The 25686-nt window shown below is 44.5% G+C and overlaps 2 protein-coding genes across 5 annotated transcripts in view; one reads left to right on the top strand and one right to left on the bottom strand.

Annotated features, from left to right (window-relative positions):
* Positions 1 to 5129, top strand: part of sec24d (SEC24 homolog D, COPII coat complex component) — a 41269-nt gene extending 36140 nt beyond the window's left edge. Inside the window, exons 21-24 of the mRNA XM_084451847.1 lie at positions 827 to 1006; positions 2457 to 2648; positions 3072 to 3161; positions 3777 to 5129. Of these exons, the coding sequence (XP_084307973.1) occupies positions 827 to 1006; positions 2457 to 2648; positions 3072 to 3161; positions 3777 to 3917 (603 nt within the window). The 3' untranslated portion in view covers positions 3918 to 5129. The remainder of the gene's footprint in view (positions 1 to 826; positions 1007 to 2456; positions 2649 to 3071; positions 3162 to 3776) is intronic.
* Positions 5130 to 8299: 3170 nt separating this feature from the next.
* The window catches only part of kcnip4a (potassium voltage-gated channel interacting protein 4a), a gene marked incomplete at both ends in the record, with an annotated part of 226658 nt that continues 209271 nt past the window's right edge, over positions 8300 to 25686 (bottom strand). For 3 of the 4 annotated variants that reach the window (XM_084451721.1, XM_084451723.1, XM_084451722.1), the window contains 7 exons: positions 8300 to 8347; positions 8472 to 8534; positions 8661 to 8765; positions 9375 to 9482; positions 10466 to 10536; positions 11548 to 11617; positions 19888 to 20012. In XM_084451721.1, the coding sequence (XP_084307847.1) occupies positions 8300 to 8347; positions 8472 to 8534; positions 8661 to 8765; positions 9375 to 9482; positions 10466 to 10536; positions 11548 to 11617; positions 19888 to 20012 (590 nt within the window). Of the gene's footprint in view, positions 8348 to 8471; positions 8535 to 8660; positions 8766 to 9374; positions 9483 to 10465; positions 10537 to 11547; positions 11618 to 19887; positions 20013 to 21610; positions 21717 to 25686 lie in introns of all 4 variants that reach the window. The other variant, XM_084451720.1, reaches the window with a different exon arrangement.

Here is a 25686-nt window from a genome sequence, read left to right as displayed (position 1 = left end):
AAATCATATGATTTCCCAGTTAAAAGCAGTATGACATTAATCACCCATTTCGGTGCAGTGTTCTTTGAATTGAGATTTCCAACATGAATATGGAAAGAGTTGTGAGGTGCAGGAATGTGTATACATAATATATTATCATTCTTAAGTTAATACTTTTGGATTAATCACAAACAAGAATCACAGGCAGTAATGTAGGATCGATGCGATCCTACTAACAAATACTGGGTTGGGTTGATATTTGATCGCAGATGCGATCGCATATGACCACAAAATGAAATGATTTCAAGTTGAACAAATGTTTTGAGGGTAACACAGAGAGTTCTGATAATGTAAAGGGGATTTGACTCAGCCAAAATTAATTTACACGAAGGCCTACAAGAAAAACATGTACAATTTACAAATTGATTTAAAAAAAAGCCCCACGCCCACAATAGTAAGAAATATGTTTTCACGTCAACGTAACGTGATGTCACAAGTGCTGTCCCATTCTTGTTATACCAATTCGAGCCCTTGCAGCCTCGCGCACTCGATCACTTCACCAGGTGACGTCAATAAGTCTGTGAGGGCTCAGGGCTTGAGGGTTTAGGGGGGACATTGGGATTGGGCCTGTATCTAGTGTCCTTTTCTTTCCAACCCTGCTGCAATTTCAACTGCTGAAATAACAAATTTCAGATCAATAGTCTGTCTGTCTATCTATGGCCACCATCCGTGTGACATCACTAAAAAGACTATATATATATATATCGGTGAGTGTGAAAGTGTGAGAGAAGAAGAATGCCCTTTCAAAAAGTTCAGCGTTTTTTTGTGTGTGTGTGCGTGTGTGTAGCTGATCCTGCCCGACGCCATGAAGGTGTTCCCGGTGTTCATGAACAGCCTGATGAAGACGGCGGCGTTGGTGGGCAGCGCTGAGCTCTCCACGGACGACCGCACCCACCAGAGGCTCTCCCTGATGGCCATGGGTGTTGAGGACACCCAGCTCCTGCTCTACCCACGCCTCGTACCCCTGGTGAGGTCACACACACACACTCACCTACCTTTACCCACGCCTCGTACCCCTGCTGAGGTTACAATTGCAATCTGATCGTGCTAAACCACATGAAAATACAGGTGTAAATGCGCCCAAAACGCTTTGAGGACGGATTGCCAAACCACCTCCGGAGGTGTAAATGTAATCAGGCTAAATCATTATCTAGATACAATCTCGATACGAGACGGATTTTAATGCGAGGTGTAAACAGGGTCAAAGTTCTAGTTTATTCAGTGAACATGTAACCACACTGAGATATATATATATATATATATATATATATATATATTAGGCTAGCCTACAGGTGAAAAGTGGTGGAATCTCATTGATTAATGTTGATTAAAGCGCACTTGGCATATAAAAACCTAACGTTAGCCTACATTTGTTATAATGTGTGCAGCATCACACACAGTCTTAACAGTGCAGAGAATGAGGGCTAGTTAAGGAATCTGAATCGGTTTATTATTATAAAAAAAAAACTCCCGTTAACTGAAACGCAGGGCAGCCCACATAATTTGCTCTGATGTAAGAGCGCGGCCACAATGTCAATTGTGTAGTCTAATAATAGCGATTTCAGGTCGGAGAATAAGATACATTCTGGAGTTTGCGGAAAAACGGTAACATTATTATATAATCCTCGGGGAATGATAGGACATCCCATTGCAGTCTTAAAACCTTGCATGCATTTAAAACTTCACGAAAACTTTGCGCTTCCTCATCTGGTAGGGAGAGACAGAGACACAGTCTGGGTTTTTAGAGAAAACCTGCTAGCGAGCAGGTTAGGTTGACAGAATGAGTTACCATGGTAACCGACCCACATTTTCAGTGAACTCGCTTTCTGGAACGGGTTTGACTTGCCTTTCTTTCGTGAGTTTGAGTTGTCTCTCTTCCTGGAACGGAAAATCCAGGCTTTCCCTCATCTGAGGGTTAACAAAGTCAGGATTTCCACTAAACCCACTTTCTGGAATACCCCCCTGGTGAGAATATACTGTATATACCCACGCCTCATTCACCTGGGGGCTGTTTCACAAAGCTGGCTAACTGCGTAAGCACAAAGTAAAACCTGGATAGCAATTTTTTTTTTTTTACTTCAGTACATGTTACAGATTTGAAGTGTTTCCAGGTTTTACTCATTGCAAAAGTCAGGCTTACTCCATTAGCCATCTTTGTGAAATACCCCTATGGTGAGATTATATATACACACCCCTACCCAGGCCACATCCCTCTAGTGAGATCACAAATGTTTGTATGTGAATTCATCACTTAACTCCAAACTAATCATCACATCAGTCATTGATAAATATACTGCTGGAATTATAAGGTATTTTGGAAACTCCAATCCAAGTGACTTGCATTGGTAACATTTAGGACCTTCATCGTCCCGTACTTAACCCCTCCCCCTGTGTCCCTGACTCCGCCCCCCTCTCAGCACACCATGGATGTGGCCAGCGAGGCAGTGCCCACCCCCCTGCGCTGCTCCGAAGAGCGCCTGGTGGACGGTGGCATGTTCCTGCTGGAGAACGGGCATGCCCTCTTCCTGTGGCTGGGACAGGCGTGTCCGGCTGACCTGGTGCAGAGCGTCTTCAACGTGCCGTCGCTCGCCCACCTGCCCGCAGAACTGGTGAGACCCCCTCGCTTTTTAATACGCCTCATGTACCTGTAGCGTTGTGAGACCATCCTGATCTCGCCAGCTCACATTCCGTTTCTCTCGCAAGATCAGTCCAGATGCTCTCCATAGAGATCCATTTGTGCCAGATCAGAAAACGGATCTCGCCAATCAGCGTTGGTTCTGAGGAATTTGAAATACAAACAGCCGGGCGGATTTATGACAGCGAGGAGCGCTTGAAGTTAACGTGTGATAGACGGATGCTTCATCCAAGTGCCTGCCCTTTTCCAAACAGTTTCCAACACAGAGTTCCAAGATGGTTATGTGAAGCAAACCATCTGTCTGGCATGTCATGTTATTATACCCGCTGATGTGAAGGGAAACCTGAGAATCCTTTCCAACAGTGTGTGTGTGTGTTTCTCTCTCTCTGGCTCCCAGAGCACTCTACCAGTGCTGGATAACCCCCACTCCAAGAAGCTGTGCTCCATCATCAGCTCGCTGCTCCTACAGAGGCCAAACTCCATGAAGGTACCACTACCTGTCGGACACACCTGGGGCCCTAATTTCGTGCCGATTCAAAGGGTTGTCAGTCGCAAACTCAATATTCCTCGCCTCTGCCGAGTTTGGTGTGCAATGAAAATGCACCAAACTCGCAATTTCCAAACATCTTCATTGCACATCAAACATTATCAAATATTGAGTATGCGATGGACAAAACATATCCCTTAGCACTTAGCCCCGGCACGAAAATAGGACCCCTGTAGTACAAACCTCCTGAAAGGCATTTGGCCATAATTCAGGTGTGTATAGAAATTATCAGAATGTGTCTATAATGCAATTGACCACAAGAGGGCATCACAGTCTTGCAATGGCAATTAATACGACCCATCAACTATCTGGTGAAATGTATGCACCTTAACTGTACTAAGATTAAATAATAATAGTAATTGTTGCATCAGGACTGCTATTACATTACATGGTGTACTGTGCTGTACACTACTGTATTAGTTCCAATCCACAGCCATTGAGTTCCCTTTTAATCAGTGGTCAGATTCCATTATAAACGTGAAATATCAGATTGGATTGAATGACCAACACAGTGCTCCAGCATTACCCAGACAACCCCCCCTCCTCCCCCCTCAGCTCCAGATTGTGCGGCAGAAGGACCGGTCAGAGATGGCGTTCCGCCAATACCTGGTGGAGGACAAAGGCCTCCACGGGGGGGCCTCCTACATGGACTTCCTCTGCTACGTCCACCGCGAGATCAGGCAACTGCTCACCTAACTCCCCCCCCACCCCCAACCCCCAACCAGAAGACCACGCACAAGTCTTCACTGACTTCCAGAGCTGCCTTTCCAACAAAGCCCCACCCCCAAATTATACACACAGTCCTATGGAACCCTAGCCTGCCTGTTCTTTTGTACACGATGGCCCTCATGTAGATCTGAAATAATTGGATAGGTATAAGTTGCATATGGAGGCAGCTTGGTACAAGCTTAGCAAGGTGGTAACATTCAGTTTCTTAACCTATTCAGTTCCTTGTATATTTGAATGGTCTGTATCAGAAGCTGCTCTCCAGTCTGTTTAGTCTATTTCCCTGTATGATGAGAGTAGTTGTCAGCAGCAGTTTTATAGCCTCCATAATGTCTGAGTTGTTATTGTGTTAAAGGCAGCAACCATACACATTAGGGGGGTCCGGTCAATATCAACCCTTTGGGACCAAGGTGTAATACCTGCTACTGCTGATAGTGGTCACATCCAACATCTCAAAAACTTAACCAATTACACCAGTGTAATCTCAGTTATTGTGCCATTGCCATGATTTTATCTTGTAAAAACTTACTGATATAAAAAAACCCAAAATCAGCTACATTATTTATCTGTTATGAGATTATACATTCCATGCGTTCTTAATTCATTCCAGTTATCACTTTGCCTTTTCTTGTTTGTTTTGTAAGTGCTTATCGAGTTATAGCCCGTCTCATTTAACTTGCTTTGTGAAGCTTTAAACAAAAGTATTCTGTATTGTTATACATGCGAGCCCTGCAAACCAGTGGTTGTGTTTGTGCGTGACGTGGAATTTCAGGGGAAACCTTGTGTTCGGGTCGCAAATTACCGTCTGCCTTAAGTTGTTATGGTAGTTTTTAGAGGCCATTATTCGGCAACACTTTACCGTAAGTGTGCATTTTATTACTATCCGACTACAGATTGCTACAGTACAGTATGTAGTTACACAGTAATTCATGTACACCCATTTACTCTAGTACCCGTGTGATAAGATTCCAATCTATATGGTTTGTATGCAAACATATCTCAGGTAATTTGAGTACCTACAGTAACTGTAGTGAGATGGATACCGTTGTGTGACTGCAGGGAAGCTGTGTTTGGATGGGACAGCTGCGTTGGAGAGGACGGTCTTGATGAGGCCTGCCATGTACATTCTTGATCTCAAAGCCTGTATGAATCTCGTGTTTTTGATTAAATTTCTGACTATCAAGCTTATGAAAATTTGGTTCCCTTTCATTCTTACCCCCCACCGGAAAGCCTGTAGTTCAGATGGGTTACTACCCCCCCCCCCCCCCCCCCAACGCCCCCCCCAACGCCCCCGTGCCCAACAACACCACCTACAAGCTAGATGGGAGAGATCTGAGAGTGTTGGCCGGTGTAGGCGTAAACATGACAGAGAGTTAGTTATCACCATGTTGCGTTCAAAGGGCCCAGTTCACTTTGATCTCTACCAGGCCTGGTGTAAACATGACTGAGGGAGTTACTTACCCACCATATTGTTTTCAAAGATCCAGTCCACTTTGGTCTCTACTGAGGCCCCCCGCAACTGAGGTGGTTTGGGACGCTGCGGGGCCAGAAGAAAGTCTGACTCCCCGCTCACGTCTTCTGCTCTTCTTATCATAAGCAAAGTCAAAAGTACCCCAACACGAGTATCAAACAGTTTCAACACATTCAGAGCGGTTTATTGTATCCCTGTTATAAAATGCACTCATCTAAATTACACAAAGACATGATGACTGTACATCTGGAATGCCCAGTGAGCTCAGTGTTCTGGTGCCTTCCTGTCCGCCCTCCTTTTCTACAGCGCCTGGAACTTACTAGTCTCGCGAGCCAGACGAGTTGACTTCTGGCCTGGACTGTCAACTATGTCTGGTATTCAGACGCAGACATTTTGATGAAGGAAGTTGGGGAAAAAACGGGCGGATATCCCGTCAAAATTCCGTAGAGAGTAGTAGACAGTCCGGACCGGAAGTAATTCGTTTTTTTAGGAACTTCCTTTTACAAATTCTAAGCAGCTGAAGTCCAGACTCTCTCCTCTGTAGAGAGTCTGGCTCCGAGACTAGGAACTTACTAATTCAACATGCTCTCTCTGAAGATGCCTACATACCAGTCCAATGTGCTGCTATGACAAGATGTGAACCAAAGGGTCAGAGCCAATGCTTGTGTGGCAAGTGACAGCTAACGATCACTGGGATTGGCAGGAGAAAACCCAACCATCACTGATTAAATGTGTTTGGTCTGAGTTAAGGTTTAGTGCTCTTGCATTTCTGTCTAAGCACTTTGCATAACATAATGGTGAACCCTATGAATGCAGAATATAAATATTTGATTTTGCATGTTTACATCACTAGGTGGGGGCATTGCATCTGTTACTGCCGTTAATTTACATTGGTTCTGTACAAGTTTTTCAAGTACATTGGTCCTGGACATTAAAGGAGTATTCATCAAATAAATAATGTTGCATGTTCTGTGCGTATGAGAGTCACAGAGCTAATATTAAAGGGACTGATTGGCACAGTACAAGCAAAACACAAAACACATGTTAAGCAGTACTACTGACCGACTCATCTGCTAACTGCAGCTCGAGTGCAAGAGAATCACAGCATAATTAAAATTAGCATCATGCACATCATGCTATCTGGAATCTGTGTAGAAATGTTCCATTTTCTAGACGGACACTTTTGAGGCGTCAAAAAAAAAAAGCACTGACTAGGTGGGGTTAATTGGTCATGATTGGCCTAATTGAATAATCGTTGGTCTAATTCAGATCACATCAGGGGATACATTTACAGGGATAGATTTGTAATTGTGCCAATTAAATGCAATCGGAGTTGAGATACGGTACAAAAAATGAAGGCCACATCCCCACTACCTTGCTTATGTCCCATGCAGTACTTTGACCAGCCCAGTGGTGAGCACTCCTCAGCAGAGGGGGAGACTTCTCCTACCCAGCATGCCATGTCCCTGCTCCTGTTTGAGACCCAATCAGTGCTCTAATCAGACAGCAGGAGCCAAGCTGGGGTTAGTCAGGCAGACTGGACAGTATCCAGAACAAGAGGAGTGGGACAACTACTGGTATTTAGATCTACAAACATGATGTCTACATGGGAAAAGTTAGTGGACAACACATAATGTTTACATTTTGCTCATTGAACTTCCCCTTCTAACCCACTTCAAAGACAGTGCTGAACATACAAGAACTTGAAAACCACAGCTCACCTGAGAGTGAAGTCTGCTTAATACTTAATATGCCTGACTATATTTGTACAATGACTACATAAATAAAACCAAACATATACTCTCATACCAGTGTAAACTGAATAGTGCTCCAGAACATGAAGGAAAACTGACACACAAGAGTACACAAGCTCTTCACAGGGAATATACACCTACTAAGATTTAAACGATATACATTTAAAGCAGCATTATCTTGTGAACAAGACGTTGTCTAACTGATTATAGTCATGGTAAATTCAGCTACCTGTGTGCTTGACATTTCACCCCGCCCAGCATGACATCAAAATCAATCCCAGAGTTCATTCTCTTATTCTAGTTGGCAAGTAAACATAAAGTTGGAAATGTCCTCATAGATCTCTTATCTATAGTATATACATTTTTAAAAATGGTACAATGTAAGTCTTATATTATCTAGGTTTCCCACTGAGAGCAATGGCTCGACCTTGGACTGGTAGGAACATTCTGGAATACTAATCTTAGAGAGGAGTGTATTAAACACAGAGATTATGCAATACCTCAGCCAATGAAGCCAATACCACAGCCATGTTGATATTCAGCCTGAGTACAGACACTGAACCTGTTGCTGACGCTCCCCTCAGTGTGAACTCATGGCTCTCAATCCACAGATGAAGGAAACGCCAGGGGAAGTGAGGTCAAAGTCACAGCAGAGGCGATAGAAGCCCACTGTGCGTAGACTGAACTGTGGCTGTGAGCACAATTAAAAACCTTGACACCAAGTGAGTGATAAAACCCACCACACGGATACTCACCTTCCCAACCTGGCAGACAGGAAACAAGCTGTAGTGTAAATGAGAAATTAACTGTAGTGATCCAATAAGGCTTCTTCACACCAGATGTTTGGTTCAAAAGTGAAATTGAACATCGGCTGCAGAGCTATTCAACTTAACTTCTTACAAGTGTCAAGATCAGGACAATCATATCAAATTAGTTTTTTCTTCCTCTACGTTGACAGCGATTCCAGAATGTGTGTACAGTGATGCCTACTCCTAATCCCCCCCCTTATAGACAAGGTTGTTTGTCTGCATAGTGGACCCTGCACCCTGTGGTCGGTGTCAGAGTTTCTCGTTTGATAGGTCTGAAGTTGGAAGGTGTCGTCCAAAGCTCTCCTGGTCAGCCGCGAGTTAAATGACGTTCTCAAAGAGCTGCATGGATTTCATGATGTTTTCATCCTGCGCAGAAGGAAATAAAACAAGTACTTACATCCGTAAAAGACCTGGACAGAGGAGACGCACCTAAACATGGATGAAATTAGTGACACGCAGTCACACTCGTGACTGCAAATACAGTACTCACGTTTTGGCAGCAGTCTATAAACTCGTCTATGGTTACCACTCCATCCTTGTTTTTATCCATCTTCTGTCGGGCCGACCGTGGAGGTGGTTTGAAGATGACAACACACACAAAAAAGAGAGAGAGAGGGGAAAACGTGTCAGCAGAAAATGTCTACCGGGCTTAACGACGCTGGTTAATAAGAAGACAAACCTGGAAAAATATCTCCACATGTTGCCGTGGGGTGTCCTCTTTGAGCATGGGGTACGTGCACTTGCCCATCATGTCGTAGATAGCCTTCATGATGTCCAGCATCTCCTGGGGGTGGGGCAGAGGTTGGAGAGGTGGGGGTGGGGGGGGGGGGGGGGGCACGGGGTCTCAGGTATCTTCAAGTCAAGTTTATTTGGTAAAGCACATTTCATACGACTCAATGTGCTTCAAGAATAAAAAGACATACAGGACAAAAACATATAAAATAGAAATATATAAAATTATCAGGTATTAAAAATATGAAAGTATGTAAAATAAGATAAAACATAATATAAAAATAAATCACAATAAAGATAAAAAATACAAATATAAAACAAACTTAGAAGCTAAAAGCTTGTGAAAAAATATTTTGAGTCTGCTTTTAAAAGAAGACACAGCAGATCTTAGCTCATGTGGTAGAGTTCCAGAAAGTAAGACCATGTGACAGTATATGACCAATGATTGAAGACACCAGAAGCAGATTTAGAAGGGATGTTTTCCATCTTTACTGCAACTTGCACCATATTAATGACACTAGTATACAAAGTCATAGGGGTGCGTTCCTTCAGTATCTCTCAGTGAAACAGTAAATCAGATACATACTGTACACGCATCTATCCATAGTCTATCCATAATTAATTTACAAAAAACGTAAGGTGGTGTCTGTCATCGTTGTACCTCTTTAGTGATGTATCCATCCTTGTTGATGTCATACAGGTTGAAGGCCCAGTTGAGTTTCTCCTGGACCGTGCCTCGCAGGAGAATGGACAGGCCCATCACAAAGTCCTGAAACGACCACCAAATTTACATAAGCCATAAACCTTCCCTCTAAAAATTCCAATCCATAAATATAACTTTTTAGGGCAGATCCAGTGGTGTGAAGCAGCGCTCTCTGGAAACCCTGTCAAAGATGTGTGTGTCTAAGGGTGACAGGATGCACCGTCGTGTTTAATAATACAGAGTATTTCTTGACTTTGTAGACCCTGTGTGGCTATTCTCTGTGTGTGTGTGCGTGTGATACTACACATCAAGGCCCTTGATTCAAGGGTACACAGAACCCTTGGTCCTAACCGTCCTCACTACACAGACAAACAAACATGTTTACTTTGGAGCTATGGGCAATATCCCCCCGTTATTAAGCAAAATCATACTCTGCATGAATGGTAATCACTCCTGTGCCGTACGGTTCATCTTCAATCAGCCAACTTGTCAGGGTTATCTTAGGCTATGTCTTCTGGGTATAGAAAGATATAACTTATAATACTTTCTTAAAAATGTTTTTTTCTCCTTTAAAAGGCTTCAGCATGCAGTGTTGACCTTCTTAGGAGATTGAGAAGATGTTCCAGAGGGGTTTATCGGCCAGGATCGGAAGACTGAATATTAGACCTGATTCAGACGACCCGAGTTTCCCCGATTGTCCTCTATCTCCCCCCCCCCCCCACAATACTAACACCAGCTAGGGCTGTATACTGTACAACTAACGCATACCCCCGACAAACACAATGCCTTGTTAGGAGGTGTGTGTGTGTGTGTGTGTGTGTGTTTGTTTGTGTGTGGGGAGGGGCAGGGCGGGTTGAGAGCCAAGCAGGAAGCATGTTCGGCTCTGGCTCTGTTTGGCTGACTTCTGCAGCAAATGGGTGATTGATAATCCACAATTCTAGAGCGTCTAGTGAAGATCTGTGGCCGTTCACTCCCTCGAAGACAGCCGCTTTGGAAAAATAAATAAATAAAGTGTTCAGAGAGCGTGTCACTCCGACGCCATCACTCACCTCGAAGCTCACAGATCCGTTGTGGTCTGTGTCGAACGCGGTGAACAGGAAATGGGCGTACGTCGATGCGTCTGCAAACAAAGATGGGAGCCACGCGGCGCAGTCAGTCAATCACTCCGGCGTCAACAGCCTCAATTTACACAGACAAAACACGGCAAACGCCAGCCGCTAGTGGCTGAGAGCCCAAAAGCTGTCTCGAATGTCCGCGTCTTAAATGAGAGCCCTGGCGCCTGAAATCAAAGTCCCGCGGACGTGTCTGATGGAGATAAGAGCAGGTACTGTAGGAGCTGTGTTTTGGGGGTTTTATCATCGTTTTTTCACGAGGCAGTTAGCACAGTGTGCTATCGCTGCCTTTCACTCTCTCTGGGCGGACATGACAAAGCAGCACCACCAGGTTTATTCACTGCTCTCAGGTACACCAGGGCGCTAATCCACACTGACGAGCAGGAGCCGGGGTAGCACACCTTCAGGCTGCATACGTTGAAGTGTGTGTGTGTGTGTGTGTGTGTGTGTGTGTGTGTGTGTGTGTGTGTGTGTGTGTGTGTGTGTGTGACAGAGAGAGAGAGAGAGTGAGTGAGAGAGACTTACTGTAGAAACGAGGAATTACAAAGGGGGATGAAGTGGAAGGAATGCACACACACGACGGCATGTTCATGAAGCACAAACTAGTTCACAAACATGTTCTCGATGCTCACACAAACCCAACATTTAGCCCCAAAAAAGATTTGGGGGTCTCGTACTTCAAGAAAAGCAAACTGACTGGGGAGAAACATTCTTCCAGAGCTCTAGACGGATGTAAGCATTATGAAGAGGGTATTCCTTGGGTGAGAGGACTTTCGGATTTCATATCTGTTTGCATTAAAACCTGAAAGAACTATGGAGAAGCAGTATTGTATAGTCATGGTAACTCAGATCGACCCGAAAGCGCACCATCGAAAGATCCCAAGTCACCCAAATCCCCTCCCTTTTTACTGTAAAAAGTTCAAATCATTTCTGTTCAAAATTCAACCACCCAGAAGAACGAAAGACTTGTACGGTTCCCAGTCCTTTCACATTCCATCTCAGCCACAGGCTAAACTCACCTCCTTGAGGGAAGAACTGGGCGTAGATGTCTTTAAAGGTGTCTTCATTCACCACACCGCTGGGGCACTCCTGTGAAGAGAGGAAGGGGATTCGGGGTGATTCACTAAAAGCTGCTTGTTAAAAAGGGGCTCCTAAGGGCTAGCGGTAACCAGATTCCTTCAGAGATGGAATTCTCAGTGTGACTCCAGCTCAGCCCAACCTCCCACGAGTACTGTGGCGCTAGGCGCTGGTTAGGAGAGATCCTTTGTATATATCCTTTTTGAAAAGACAAATTGATATAGCCCAGTTCAATCAGCTACAACATAAGGCTTCTATGAGCACTTGATTCTTTTTAGAGACCCTACCTCTTGCCTTTTTATTGTGATTTTTATTGTGATGTACTGTGATATGTTTGTCTCACTGAAGCAAAATAAATTTCCCTTGTGGACAAGACATCTAATGGAAATGCCAGCCAGGCTGTGACATCACTCATCCCAGGCCTATTCAGAGCCACCAATCGGGTCATCTGGCCCCAAACAGTGGAGGAGGCATCTACATTAATACTTCTTATACAACGGAGAGTTTGGATACTTGATTCTGATTGGCTAGCAGCCGTGGTAAAATACTCTGTAACCCACGGCTGCGACCGCATAACAAATAGTATTAATGCGCCGTCAATCTCATTGACGAGGCCAATGATAAAATCAAGCGGTAGGCTATGGTTTGCGTAGCAACCACTCGCAGCAACCTCGCCTTTTTCGTATCCTATAACAAAAACGCACTCAGTCCGACTCAAACACTCCCACACCCCTACCAGCAAAAACGAGTGCTCTGGAGAACTGTTTTAATAACTGCACCATAGCTGGAAATATTCAAATAAACGTGAACCACAAGAATTATGCCTTATGGCTTATGTGAACAAGGCCAACCCAAATAGGCGAGATAGCCTTTGTTGCCTGGCAACCATTTAATTCAGAACTATAGCCTATCGCGGATGATTTTGTAAATACTAAAATGATAAGAATGATCGTAAATAAATGATTGAATGTTACTACTGTGTGTTGTGAATATATATATGTAGTAACCGTTGTAGAAAACTGCCGCTATCGCGTCGGGCCTAACAACGCCCCATAGCTGTGGTAAAATCCCCTGTAACCCATTGCCTCAAGTGGTCAATTGCTTAATTACGTAATACTTTTGAAAAGGCACATAGTGTCCTTCCAAAGAAACACCTAAAGCACAGTAGAGAGGTAGATCGTGACAATGCAGCGTGTTGAGACGCAGGGCAGATCAATCAATCAATCAAAGCTTTATTTGTATAGCGCATTTCATACCCAGAGGCAACACAATGCGCTTTACAGAGAACAAGGGAGGTGGGTATACGACCCACTCTCTACATATTCCAGAGGGAAGCAAAAAAACAGTAATCACCCGGGGGCCAGATAAGTGAGCTGTAAAAATTCTTCCCTGACCCCTCTCAACAAGGCGATCGAGCAAGCTCCAGGAGTATGTTTGTCTACTGGCTAAGAACATTTATAAAGCAATACATTACATTAAATTATATGACCTTGCTGAGGACACAATTCAGTAATTCATCCTTTTCAATTTGGGGAGTGTGTTTTTCTCTCTGGGCTTAAATGGTTCACACATGCTACTGTCTGAACAGAGAGGCACAAGGAATTATTTTCCTGTCTTTTTTGGAATGGGGAATCGACCCAAAGCCAAGGTTAGGTTGTTTTAGGGAATATATACTCATAATGTTGGTTGGATTAACTGGGGCAAAGGATGAAAGCCAGATGCAAGCCATACTGTAATACAATATTAAGTTATTGATTCAAAAGTTTATGATAAGTTATCCCTCACCCTGGCTAAGCTCTACTGCAACTGATTATCTAACTAATCACCCTAGTTTTGATCAGTCAACAGATGCGTTAGTCATGGACCTGAACAACATACCATCAGACCCAGATAGTCGGGGGAGCAAGGTTGAGCGACACAGCCAATGTACTCCAGGTGAAGAGTTTCTGTTCCAGACATTCCTACTGCTTCTGTTTGACAACCAACAAGACTACAGAATGTTGGGTTTGACACACTTTACTACGCCCCGCGTCCAATCAGGTGAGTAAGACAGAAGAAAACAATGGAACTGTAAAGCCAAAGAGAACTCTGATGCATTCTGAAACCTGTTAGAACAGGTTCTGGGAGAGTACGTTTTAGCAGAAAAGAGAACGTGGTCTTTTTTGCATATCAGACACAAGAGGTTGGTTGTTAATGTGCCAAGCCTGACTGGGCACAGAGACAAGTGAATTGCACCACCCATTATACTGTAGCCTATATCAAAGAAAAGGTAGAAATAGACTTCTTTTTAAGGCAGTCCTTTTCAAGAGAAAACTAGGTCTGGCCAGGGTCGTTTCTACAGTGACTCAGTTCTGTTCTTTAACTGTGTGATGAGGGAATGATTGCTTGGCCGATGAGGCATATCTTTTGGAGCTATTACGAAGCTGACTTCTTCTCTATGAAGGCGAATCTCGATCAAAACTCCACTTTCATTATTTATATGTTCTGTTGTAGTAATAACACACACAGTATATCTCATCTACCACCCTGGAGCTGAAGCATCTCAGTGAGGACTGGTTAATGAAGCAGAAATAGGTATCGATGTTTCGCCACACTCTTTCCTGAACATAATCAACATGTCTGGATTATCGCCAGCGGTGTGCCTTCTCTGCTGTTGGAACCGCAGATCATTGCGAGCTCAACCACATGGATAAATGTTGATGGAAAACAGATTGCAGTGCCCAAGTGCACCATACAAAACAACAAGGGCTTTGGGGTGGATCAGGCAGCTGTTGCTCTGCGTTTGAGAGTCACTGCCAGATACATAAACACAGCTGTAAGGTGGGACCTGTGCTCGTTTTAAGAAGCGAGATGGCCTCAGCTTGTCGAAATGCGAAATCATATTTCCATCACAAACTCTGAGGCAAATGGACGTGTGTTTAGATCTATGAACGGTACAGTAGCAAACGCTCCAACGCTGCTATTAGGCTCTCCTCAAATCAAAATTGTCTGCCTCTGTGTGCAGGTTTGTTGGTGTACTGTACATGTGTGTGCATGCAGACAGTACTGTAACTCATAGGCCAGCACCGTTTGAGCGCCATCAAGTTTGTGCATAAAAAGTTTGTACCTGAAAAGTTTTACCCTCTAAGCTCTCTCCAGATGGCTCAGAAGCCAGTATTGCTCCATAATTATGGAGATTCATGGTAAGAGCAGAGTCTGCAGGGAAGGAAGAGATGTTTATCGCTCTGCAAGGAAGTATCTTGGGACCCATATTGTTTTTTTATTGTATTTTATGGCTGTCGTGGAAAGGGGTGGGGAATTGGATGTGCCTGGGTTAACGTTAGAATGTTAGGACGTTAGAACATTAGGACATTAGACGTCAGATTGGGATTGTTTTACTTGTGGTGAAGCATCTGTGAGTGAAATCTTGAAGGTGTTACCGCACGATCATTGTGCAAATGAATGTGGCAAACAAAATGGATGTGTTATTCTACAGTGCAGTCATTTAGTTTTATTTATTACTATTCGGCCATAAGAATTGCAGTCACAGATACCGTGCAAGTCATCATCTTTATGTAACCCATACATTTCTGCATGCCCTGGGTGGGAGTCAAACCTGTTTTAACCAGCTACACAGATGAAAAGCTAGCTCTTCATCAACGTGGGTGGACGGTATTCATACTGGGAGTGAGTTTAACCAACAACTTGCCACCTACTCTGGACTCAGAAGGACTCAATTTCACTCGGTTACATACACATGTAATTGTTTTGTTGATAAAGCGGTTGAAAAACTGAAATGAAAAGTACACACTGTCTACTTCACTTGCAGAGAAGCTAGGTACAGTAGATAGATTTGATATGCAGACTTTCTTCAAGTGAACTTTTATATGTAATTGCTTTGCCTTTTGTACTGTACCTGCAGTAATCACATCAAGGTTGCCTTACTGTATGTCTCCAAGTTTTATTAGGACTATATTATTTTGAGTTGTTCTTCTGCACAGCTGCAGTTAAGTTACTTAAAATAATATTTCATATTCCTGTCAGCATCCACCTCACATCTTGTTCGAGAGTCGCAAAGCAGCATCAATAATTAAAAGCAGCTTTGAGTAATTACACTTTTAGGAGATGCAAAGGAAAATAAAAAGCATCTGTGTTTCACCATCATTGTCTCCGAATCACAAAATGTGTCAAAGTCTTGTTTGTGACTGTGTGTGTTATGTTTGTGACTGAGTGTGTGTGGTGTGCTATCTTTAAAACCCAAGGGATAATTGGTAGGAGATTAAAGCTGTCGGCGCAAATTTGACTTTCTTTAGTGGAGGGTTAGGGATTGTAAGGATTCCAAACCGAGATCTCAACCCTTCCCTGAGCCATGGATAAGTCACCCTCACAAATCTAAGCAGAATGAACGCCACAGGTACACGCCATATACTGTAGTTAACGTCCCAGCCAAGCCTAAACATTCCAGGGCCGTAGTCACCATATACATTGAGGAGGACAACTCACCCCCAATGTTCAGATATTCCCAAAATGTCCCCCCAATATATAACTGATAGTTAAACACAAAAAAAACAACTAAAAACATTTTTTTCATTGCTATTTCACCTTAAACAATCACATACAACCATCCAAAATCATGCATCATCATAATTATAACTAAACATAACAAAAATATTTAGAGTAGGCTATTTATTCTTCATGCTTTGTAATGCTGTTTTATTACTATGTAGTTACAACTAGCCTACAGGACACTAGGGGGCAGCAGAGGCTCCGTTGCCATTGTTGTACCACAGGACGCTTGACGTTTGAGACTGAAAACAGTTGCGCCTGAGTGAACTGTCCACTCATTTATTTTCATGTTTACAGGTTAGTAAGCTTGTATTACATCTAGACTCATTATATGTATATATTATTTCTATAAGTGGTTTGTAATTCTTGTTTTCTTAATTATTATTTTAGAAGCCATAGTAGCTATGAGTTGCCGGTTAGACCTAGCTAGCTAGTTGGCTACAAACTATCTGTCCCCCAGTTCTTATCACGGGGCCCCACTCACTGAATGGACACAGTAGCGGCGAATTAACGTGAATAGCTGTTTGGCGGTCCCAGTGTTTCCCATACGTTAATTCATCCATGGCGGCCCGCCATGGATGCATTTGTCCCACCATAGCTGCAAAATGTAGTATATCAACAGTGGTGATTGCTCCTATAAGGCAGGGTAAGCCTGGCTTACCCATACAAATACAAATAAAACTTGATTTTAGCTTTCTTTCAGTGAAAGAAGGCACCGAAATCGACTTTCACACTGTCTTTGACTTAAATGCGTCTTGTATTCTGCCATATCGCTTCATTCCCATCCGTGTTTAGCGTTTTGGTAGTGCTCAGTCTCCCCCTACAGTCCTCATGAAAATACAGTCCACGTTACGGTCCGTCTTACTAACTCGTCATTCACTAAACATTGTAGGCCAGGTAAAAGGATTCTGGTTTACGGAAATCAAAACCAAATGAAAATCAACCCAATCATACCCACTTTAGCTATCTAGCTACTGGCAGCATCAATGAACATGGAAAACGGAGATCTTGAGTATTTGTTGAAAGTTGATTCCAAAATGAAGTGGATTAAACGTGTTTGGGTTACGATATAAGGTAGGTCTTTTGTGATTAATTACCAGTTGTTATGGCTGTGCGTTTTGCTTTGCCTAGATTTAAAGAGCGTGACCTTTGCTTCCTGGAGCGGTGGGCTAATAGGACTAGTAGCCTAGTAGTAGCCTAAACACTGATTAGTGAAGTAGGTGAGTAGGCTATTGATTACTGTGCCATAAGGGGGTGTATTTTATCGTTCTGTCATTCCTCTTCGTGGTGTTTGGCCATTGTTGTCATATAATGCCTCTGTAGTTTATTTAGTGTGTAGCCTACCTAAAAGCTTGCTTGTTTCAGCCTAAATATTGCCCTTTATTCGCTCGCTGTCAAATTATTGGCCTTTGTTGATGTGGTAAAAAAATATCAGTAGCCTAGGCTCGTGTAGTTTTCCTGTATGTTTTTTACATATATGCCCTGCTCAGCCTCGTTCAGACTGCATGATTGCCATCTCTGAGGGATCTCTATTAGATGATAGTCAGCTGGCTCTTTTTAGCAACTGCAGTCATTTCAGCTTCCACTGGCACATTTCCCCCCCAGATTTTTCTTTTTCAGAACTGACAATTTTTAAGGGCTCATGCCCCAATTGCGCCAAATTGATGCATTTAAATTAACAATGTTAAAGATTTTCTGAGGTCCACCCCCCATAGTTAGGATGTGGTCCCCCCCAATGTTGACTCCATGGCTACAACCCTGGTACGTTCTCATGTGGAACTAATACAGATTGCACTGTATTAAAATAATTTTACAGTTGAGAGCAGCCTGCAAAAAAACACAGCCCAAACACCCTGTGTATGGATCGGTCCCATCAACACTTGTGAGAGAAAACCAACCAAAGCCACATCCCACCCTTGGATTTGCCTGAAATCGATTATCGAGAAGCATTTTGTACTGAGCAGAGAAGTATGGCACTTCCACCCTGGCACTTCCACCCTGATCCAAGGCCAAGCCACGGCTCATTTCCCTCTTAGAGGCCAACATAAATCACTGAGGATATAAAAACAGAACTCTTGTGAGTTCGGGACAGGAGAGAAAACTCATGAAGCAGAGAAGAATGTTCCCTGGTGTTGATCAATAATGCATAGAGTGAAAGCTTATGACTGAACTTGGATCAAAGCATATATTTCCATCTGTTTACGTTTATGCCGACTTCATTGGAAGGAATATGACATGGGACTGCTACCTCTGTATTCATTTGATGAAGCTGATAAATTCATGCCAAGCATGAGAACAGAATCAGAATTGTAATTTTGTGAAACACCAGCCAGGCATGAAATTCCCTCTCCTCCCACGGGTCATCATGGCGATGTAAAAACAGCACAAAAACAAAACATGGTGGGGAATAAGCTTACCATCCAAAAAAGTTTGAAGGGCGGCATCGCTGCTGATGGAACCGACGGTGGTCGAGATCTTGACCTTAATGCGCCCAATTACCCTCTGGATGAATTAGGCCCTTCCCCTGTACGGGCACCGCCGATCTCAGACAGAACAGTGCCTCCTACAGCTCCGGGTCATAAAATAGCTGACTCGTTAAGACAGCCGTTAAAAATGAGACGACCTCATCCCGCTACCGCTCACCTTGAGTCTCTACCCGGCGCCGTGTCACCAAAGAAACGGGGCTAAATTGTCCAGTACATAGATCAGCTCTTCAAACCTCGGTGGTTCTGAGGAGAAGGTCCATGGATGAACACTATTCTGTAAGGGCTGTAATTTCACGCCTGATATTTCACACAGACCTGACTTATGAGAGCTGCCCGACTGCGGAAACTGGCGTACCGTGAACAATGACTTGAACCTCTTCTGAGAGGAGCAACTTTCCCTGGGCACGCAAAACTTTAGACCCGTCTCAAGGCTAGCGGTCTCTTTTGACAGCTGATGGGGATCAAAAAGAAAAAGCTCTTGAGAGAAAGCGTTGAAAGTGGCTGAAAGCTGCTCTAAGTGCCCTTTCTTGGAATGGGTGGGACATGAGTACCAGGCAGACTAGACAGGGCCAATTAAACCCCTCGTCATCACAGCACTTCCCTCCCAATAAAACCAGCCTCCTGAGACACAGAGCAAAATGAGGTATGGCCTCCGCTTCGCCTCAGGTTGGGAGAGGGCTTCTGGGCAGCGAGGGCCTCTGGGCGGAGGAAGGTCCATAGAGGACCCATAGAGGACCACTGCGGATCGAGGTGTCAGAGTGCCGAGCTCCCCTTTCACCTCCCAATTTGGGTCAAGTTAATTCTGGGCCATTTCATTACAGCTCGTACCGTTCTCTGCAATGTGGGCCGTGCCAGAACTCTCTCACTGACCTGGATTGCTCATCAGCTATATTCTAGAACAAACTCTGACCTGATTGTGGTTGAAATGACTCAAAAGATCTACTTACATCTCATTTTAACTGTATATCAGTTAAATCAGCTAAATTGTCAGAATCTTAGCATTATAAAGGAAAGGTATTAACAATATGGAGGAGACCCCACAAACCATTAGGTAGTCTTTAAAGTAAAGTCAGCCTTTCTTGGCAATCTTGCTCCAACATAAACAAGGATGCCAAGTAGAAAAAATATAAACACAAACCTATCTTAGTAAAGGAAGACAAATGACACAAAATTCAAATCTAAATCCCTTTAAAGCTGGAGGAAAAAGCATGTTGTGTGTGTGTGCATGCGTGTGTGTGTGTGAGTACGTACGTTCTTGAAGCCGCGGTAGAGGATCTGCAGCTCTTTGCGGTTGAAGCGGGTCTGGGCCTCCAGCTGCTCCAGGCCTTCAGGGCGATGGCGCACGGCCGACAGCTCCAGCTCATCCTCCACGCTGTCTGCAAAGGAGGAGGAGGAGGAAACACGTGAGTCCGCGGGCGCACGCTCTCTGAACACACTCCAGCCTGACCAAGTACCCCCTACTGGACCCTCCGCTGAGTGGAAGACATTGAAACACAGAGACCACTTTCAGTATGACCTATTGGCCTAGTGTGATAGTACAGTGCAGTACATGTTCAAACACGCATTTCCAGAGCAAACCAATCAAGTCATCTTCTTCTTCCACAGCGAACCAGACAAAGAGCCCTGTTGACTTTTAAAAATGGTCCCCTGATCTCTTCATAAGAAAACGCTACGTCACAAAATGGTTGACAATCTGAAACGCCACCATGAGGATCCCCTTAGCATATATACTGTGGGTGAGGAGAGAGAGAGAGAGAGAGAGACAGGCGTAATTAGCCCCGGGATCACAGCCTGTGTGGCAGGGGAGACCTGAGAAGTCTGGCGATGTGGGTAGTCTGGCGATGTGGGTAGTCGAACCCTGGGAAACGCTCTAATGGGCGGCCACCGTCACCGCTTTGCCGTGCACGCGCACACACACCACACGCACGCACACACACACTTGCTGGTACAGTATACACACCTGAAGAATGACAGCATCTAGACACACCTCATTAGCCTGGAGAAGCTTTTGGTGGCCCTCGGCAAAAAGATCAATTTCTACCCTGGATTAACTTGCTGACATAGGGTCAGTGTGTGTGTGTGTACAATGTATATGCGTGAGTGTGCCCATGAGGGTTAAGTCTTATGCATTTGGTTGCTCACTTGTTGCCAATGTTTCCCTCGAAGATCAGCTTCTGATTCTAGCCCTAGCATGCTCACATTGAGCCTCACCCTGAACATCGCCCAACCCTCAGTGAAAAGCAGGTCAATCAATCACACAGAGAGAGGTGTCTTATAGAGTGTGTCCCACTGAGGGTTGTGGCTGGAGCTAGACTTCACACGGAGCAGACGCGCGACAGCCAATGGGTCCCCTTGGGAACGGCGTCAGCTGTTGTGTTATGGGGAATGACGGATGGGTAGGTCACTCGGACTCAGCAAGGTTCAACTGACTTGCATCTGAATCGTTTGTCATTGCTGTAATGGTCAGCACAGAGAAACTTGAGTTTTTTTGGTTTCTTTTCTGAGGAGTTGACACTTTGGCTTGATGGCTTCATATTGCGGTTCAGATATTGCACAGTATAACATGATATTGAGACTAAAATCTCTTTTTCAAGAGAGACCTGGCCAAGAATGGAAGCAGTACCAACAGGTTCATATACAGTAGTACACTCATTAAAAATATATCAGCTCAAAGGTCCCATACAGTAAAAGTGCAGAGCTTTGAATCCTACCCCGTCATCAAAGCAAACACCACATGCAGCACAGAGAGTACAGAGAGAGAGAGAGAGAGAGAGAGAGCAACACAGAGAGTTAGTCCCGTAGTCTTGTCGGACAAAAGTGAGTTAGACAGAGAAAAATGAGGTGTACGCAAGACAAGATTGAAGAGATCTGAGAGAAGATGTTGTGAAAGAGAGAGAGGGAGAGCGAGCTAGCGAGCGAGAGAGGAATAGGGAGAGAGAGAGAGAGGAATAGGGAGAGAGAGAGAGAGAGACACTTGCTTTGGTCACTGGCAGACTTCTTTTTTGCAGCAGAACAGTGAAAGAGCCTCCTGAGGCGAGCTCTGACGCCGTGCTTGTGGCCGTTCTGAGGGAGTGCGTAACCTAGGAGATACAGCGGGAGTGTCACAGTGTTACTGGTAGCTAGCCGCAGTGCATGCTGGGAGGGGGTTGTTAGTGTGGGGGTGCACGCAGGGGTCACCAGCCTGCTTCATCAGGGGCTCCATCAGGACAACGGCACCACCGTGCAGTGTTTATCTTTCACCACTACTTCAAAATCCAAAGGAAATCAAACCGTGATCACAACAAAAAATGATGAAAATGCTACCTCTGACAGTCGTCGCATCCCATTGGACAAAATACTGGTCCACTATAGCCTAATTATCACACTTTTCCGATACTGATATCCACTAACTGAAAGCAAAACCTCTGTCGAGATGTCAGACTGGTATGCCTGCTGGCTAGCATCCAATCACTGTGCTACATTATTCATTCATCTCTCGCAGTACCAGCAGTGGGTCATCAGGTTTTAACGAGGGGGCCGAATATGATATGGAACCTGTGACCTCAGCACAGGCTGCAATCTGATACCTTATCATCTCTCTAACTCACTTCACACACAGCCGAGCGGATCACTTTGCAGAGCCAAGGCCCCCCGAACCCGTGTTGAACTTCCTGACGCGAGCGAGGTCTTCAGTGCTGTTCTAGTCACCACTCTCAGGGGGATAATTCTCCAGGCCAAGTCAGTCTTAATGACCGGTACAGGAGTGTGGTGGAAAACACCATTATCCTTAATCTCTCTAGTGCTTTAATAGCATTTGCGCCAACAGCAGGGAAGTGTTTAAATAAAAGATTGAGGTTCTCGTCTCGGTTGAGGGCTGCAGAGGAAGACCTTCTTGCCCTTGACGGTGTTAGAAAAAAAAAGAGAATTGGAACGGGGCTTTAAGACCAGCATGGGTGTAAGACGAGCTCTCGAATGTGACAAGCAGTTTATCACTCACTCTGACAGCTCCTTGTAATTACAGTACAAAGGTGCTTTGGTGCCGGCAGTGAGGCATAATGGTGACTCGTGTTGTAGTCAAGACCACCTAAACCGAGACCAAGTCATGACCAAGACCAGAGTGTGTCAAGACCAAGACAAGACCAAGACTTGAGGGGTTTGAGACCGAGTCAAGACCAGGACCAAGGCAGGCCGGGAGTAAGTCAAGACCAGGACAGTGCAAGTCCCACACTCCATGACAAACCTATGATAAAACATGGAACATGCAAACATTTTGGCTCTCCTCAAATTGATCTCACTGGTTGAGGGTAGATTTAACATTAATTAGACAACAAATACATTAGGAGACAATTCACAGGCAATTGAGTGATATTCCCACAGGTGTGGTCTTGACCGGTCTTGAAATAAAATCCAGAGTCCTCTTTGTCTGAGACACGACTGAGTCAAAATGCCCCGAGGTGGAGAGGTTTCCAGCGTTTCTCTGCTACATGACTTTTAAGGTAAAGGGTTGTCTTTCTACTGACTGACATCAGCATTGTGGGCAAAAATATAATTGAAGCCAATGACGGCAGTCTTAGAAGACTGAGGCTAGGGCATCCCTTATGCCGGGCTCACACTACAGGATATTTAAAATCCTAACCAATTTCGAAATCGGGTTACATCACGCACATAAGGATAATTTTAACAGATATTCTTCTTGTGCATCTCAAACAAGCACACACAGCAAGATTTGAAAATAACGGCTCAGCACACACTACAGGATCTTATCATGCCCGAGGGAGCAACGAATCACTGGTCTCGCTGTCTCACTTGTAAAGTCGGGACGTAATAATCTTAAATATCAAACATGTTTGATATTATCGGGGCCACCCTGATGGGTCTGCGAGACGATCGGGAGGTATAAGATTGGATCTGTAAACCCCTCACATTACAAGATAATCTGGGCCGATCATCGGCCCCGACCAACGTTCCAGACCAGATTTCTCCTCCGATTGTCGGGAGGGTAGTCTGAGCCCGGCATTAAAGATTACAACCATGCACCCCTAGCAAACACAGAATGGTTTGCTTGTTTGATATTTACAACAAATGCAAAGACTTTCACTATCACCCCCCCCCACCGCTAATGAGCAGAGAGAATCTCTAACTCTATGACATAGACCTGTGGGCCTCTAGTCATCCATTCTCGTTGCCAACCTGACACACACCTAGCTGCAGACTGGAGGGAGAGGTCTGCGTGTTCACACATTAAGAAAGATTGAAGGGGCGTTGGTGGCACACAGGTGCTAGCCCTTTAGAGAGCAGACACACGATCTGGAATCATTAAGGGTTGGTTAGGGAGACGACACAGGTGGACCTTGGCGTAGAGTCACAGTCGCCTGTTGGTCAGAAGTGGGTTCCTGACCATACAGACCACCACTAGGGTGCCTGCGGGACTCTAGAAGAGGCCAGGAGGCAACCTCAGATGAAACCACAGCACAGAACCGGCTACGTGTCCTGCTTGAGGACTCTGTCCTCTGGTTCACCTCCACCGGTTAATGTCACTGGTCCACTGGGTAATACTGTAGGTACATCTCTAAACAGATGACATTCTGAATACACAGTAGGTATAAAACATGAATTTGACATTTTCCAATACTGGGTAGTGGGGAGCTTATTGCTTTGCTTGAAAAAAAGAATAAGAAAAAAAAAAATATGGAGAACAAGACGTTATTCCTGTGGAATAATGCTGGGCTGAGTGACACTGTTCCTAATCACACAGGAAAAGAGCATGTTTTTAGACTGTCTGTATTAATACATGGCCTTTTTTGCTTTAGCGACTAAATGGATGTGATATATCATAATGCAGTAGACGGCCTGCCCGGGATCTAACAGGCACTGCCCTCCTTACCACAGCCCAAACAGAACAATATGCTCCGCTTCCACTTCCCACTACTGAGCTCTGTTCGAGTTTCCAGCAAATCATACAGCGTCATTGTGCTATCCAAGGTGCTGTGCTGTTGTCCTGATGGAAGCCTGGAGTAGGAATGTGACCAGGGAAGGGGGACACACCATTGGAAATAAAACCACAGTATATATATACACACACACACACACACACACACACACACACACATACATATATATATAAAATGAGCGCATGCACACACACAAAAATCCTGTCATGTCGTACTTTTGCCTTCTTTGACAGAACAAAACAAACAAGCACTTCTGGCAATTTGTTTCTGCAACTAAATTGACACCAAATGGCAAGTTGTAATTCTCTGCCAGCTCAGTGGCTGGCAGCTTAAAGCCTTTAGCGCCAGGTATGCTAATACAAGGAAATGAGTTCTGAAGCCTTACAGTGGTGAAGCAATAAATGGCTCAGTAAAACAAAACTAGGCGGGGAGACACGATAACTACCCTCGTAGAGCCCTAAAACATGTTTCGGGTCGTGGTTTCCTCTTGGCGATAGAATTGACAAAACCACGAAATGCACAGCAATGCCAGCTGGGATATTTCCTACAGGGTTAGGCGATCAATAACAACACCAACTGTTTCATTCCATAACACTGTGATACTAATTTATCCCCACAATCAATAAGATATGCGGCCTGGAAAAATTTGTTTTTTAATCATGAGATTAATCCCTGTCATGTATAAATGGTATAGCATTTTAGTTTAGGTATGCATGGCTGCTCTGAATCAATTCATAATCAAAGACCTGAATATTGTTTTGCTGAAAGAATGATGAATGTCGCTGCTGTGCCCGCAGATTAGACTGTTGTGTTGTGTAGGGGTCAGCAGGGCTAGCTAACCCCTGGGACCACACGGACTGCTGACTTAACTCTGTGGAAAAACAACCAGGCTCAACTAGGCTACCTCGTTTTTTTTTTCTTAGTGTGCAATATAAGAAATAGGATGAACATCTTAGCAGGGGGGAATACAGGTCATATAACCGTTGACCACAATCCTAACGTCCACCGTTTGAATCGTTCCAGTCCCCCGACACTCGGTCTGTCCCAGGGCGTGAGTTAACACCGGCTCCCAGACATGAGCTCTGCGGCGCCTCAGAGACGGCCGGCCACTCCCAGGGAC

Source organism: Borostomias antarcticus, assembly GCF_949987555.1.
Source record: "Borostomias antarcticus genome assembly, chromosome: 17".
Classification (NCBI taxonomy): domain Eukaryota; kingdom Metazoa; phylum Chordata; class Actinopteri; order Stomiiformes; family Stomiidae; genus Borostomias; species Borostomias antarcticus.
This window is presented reverse-complemented; position numbering and strand designations above follow the sequence as displayed.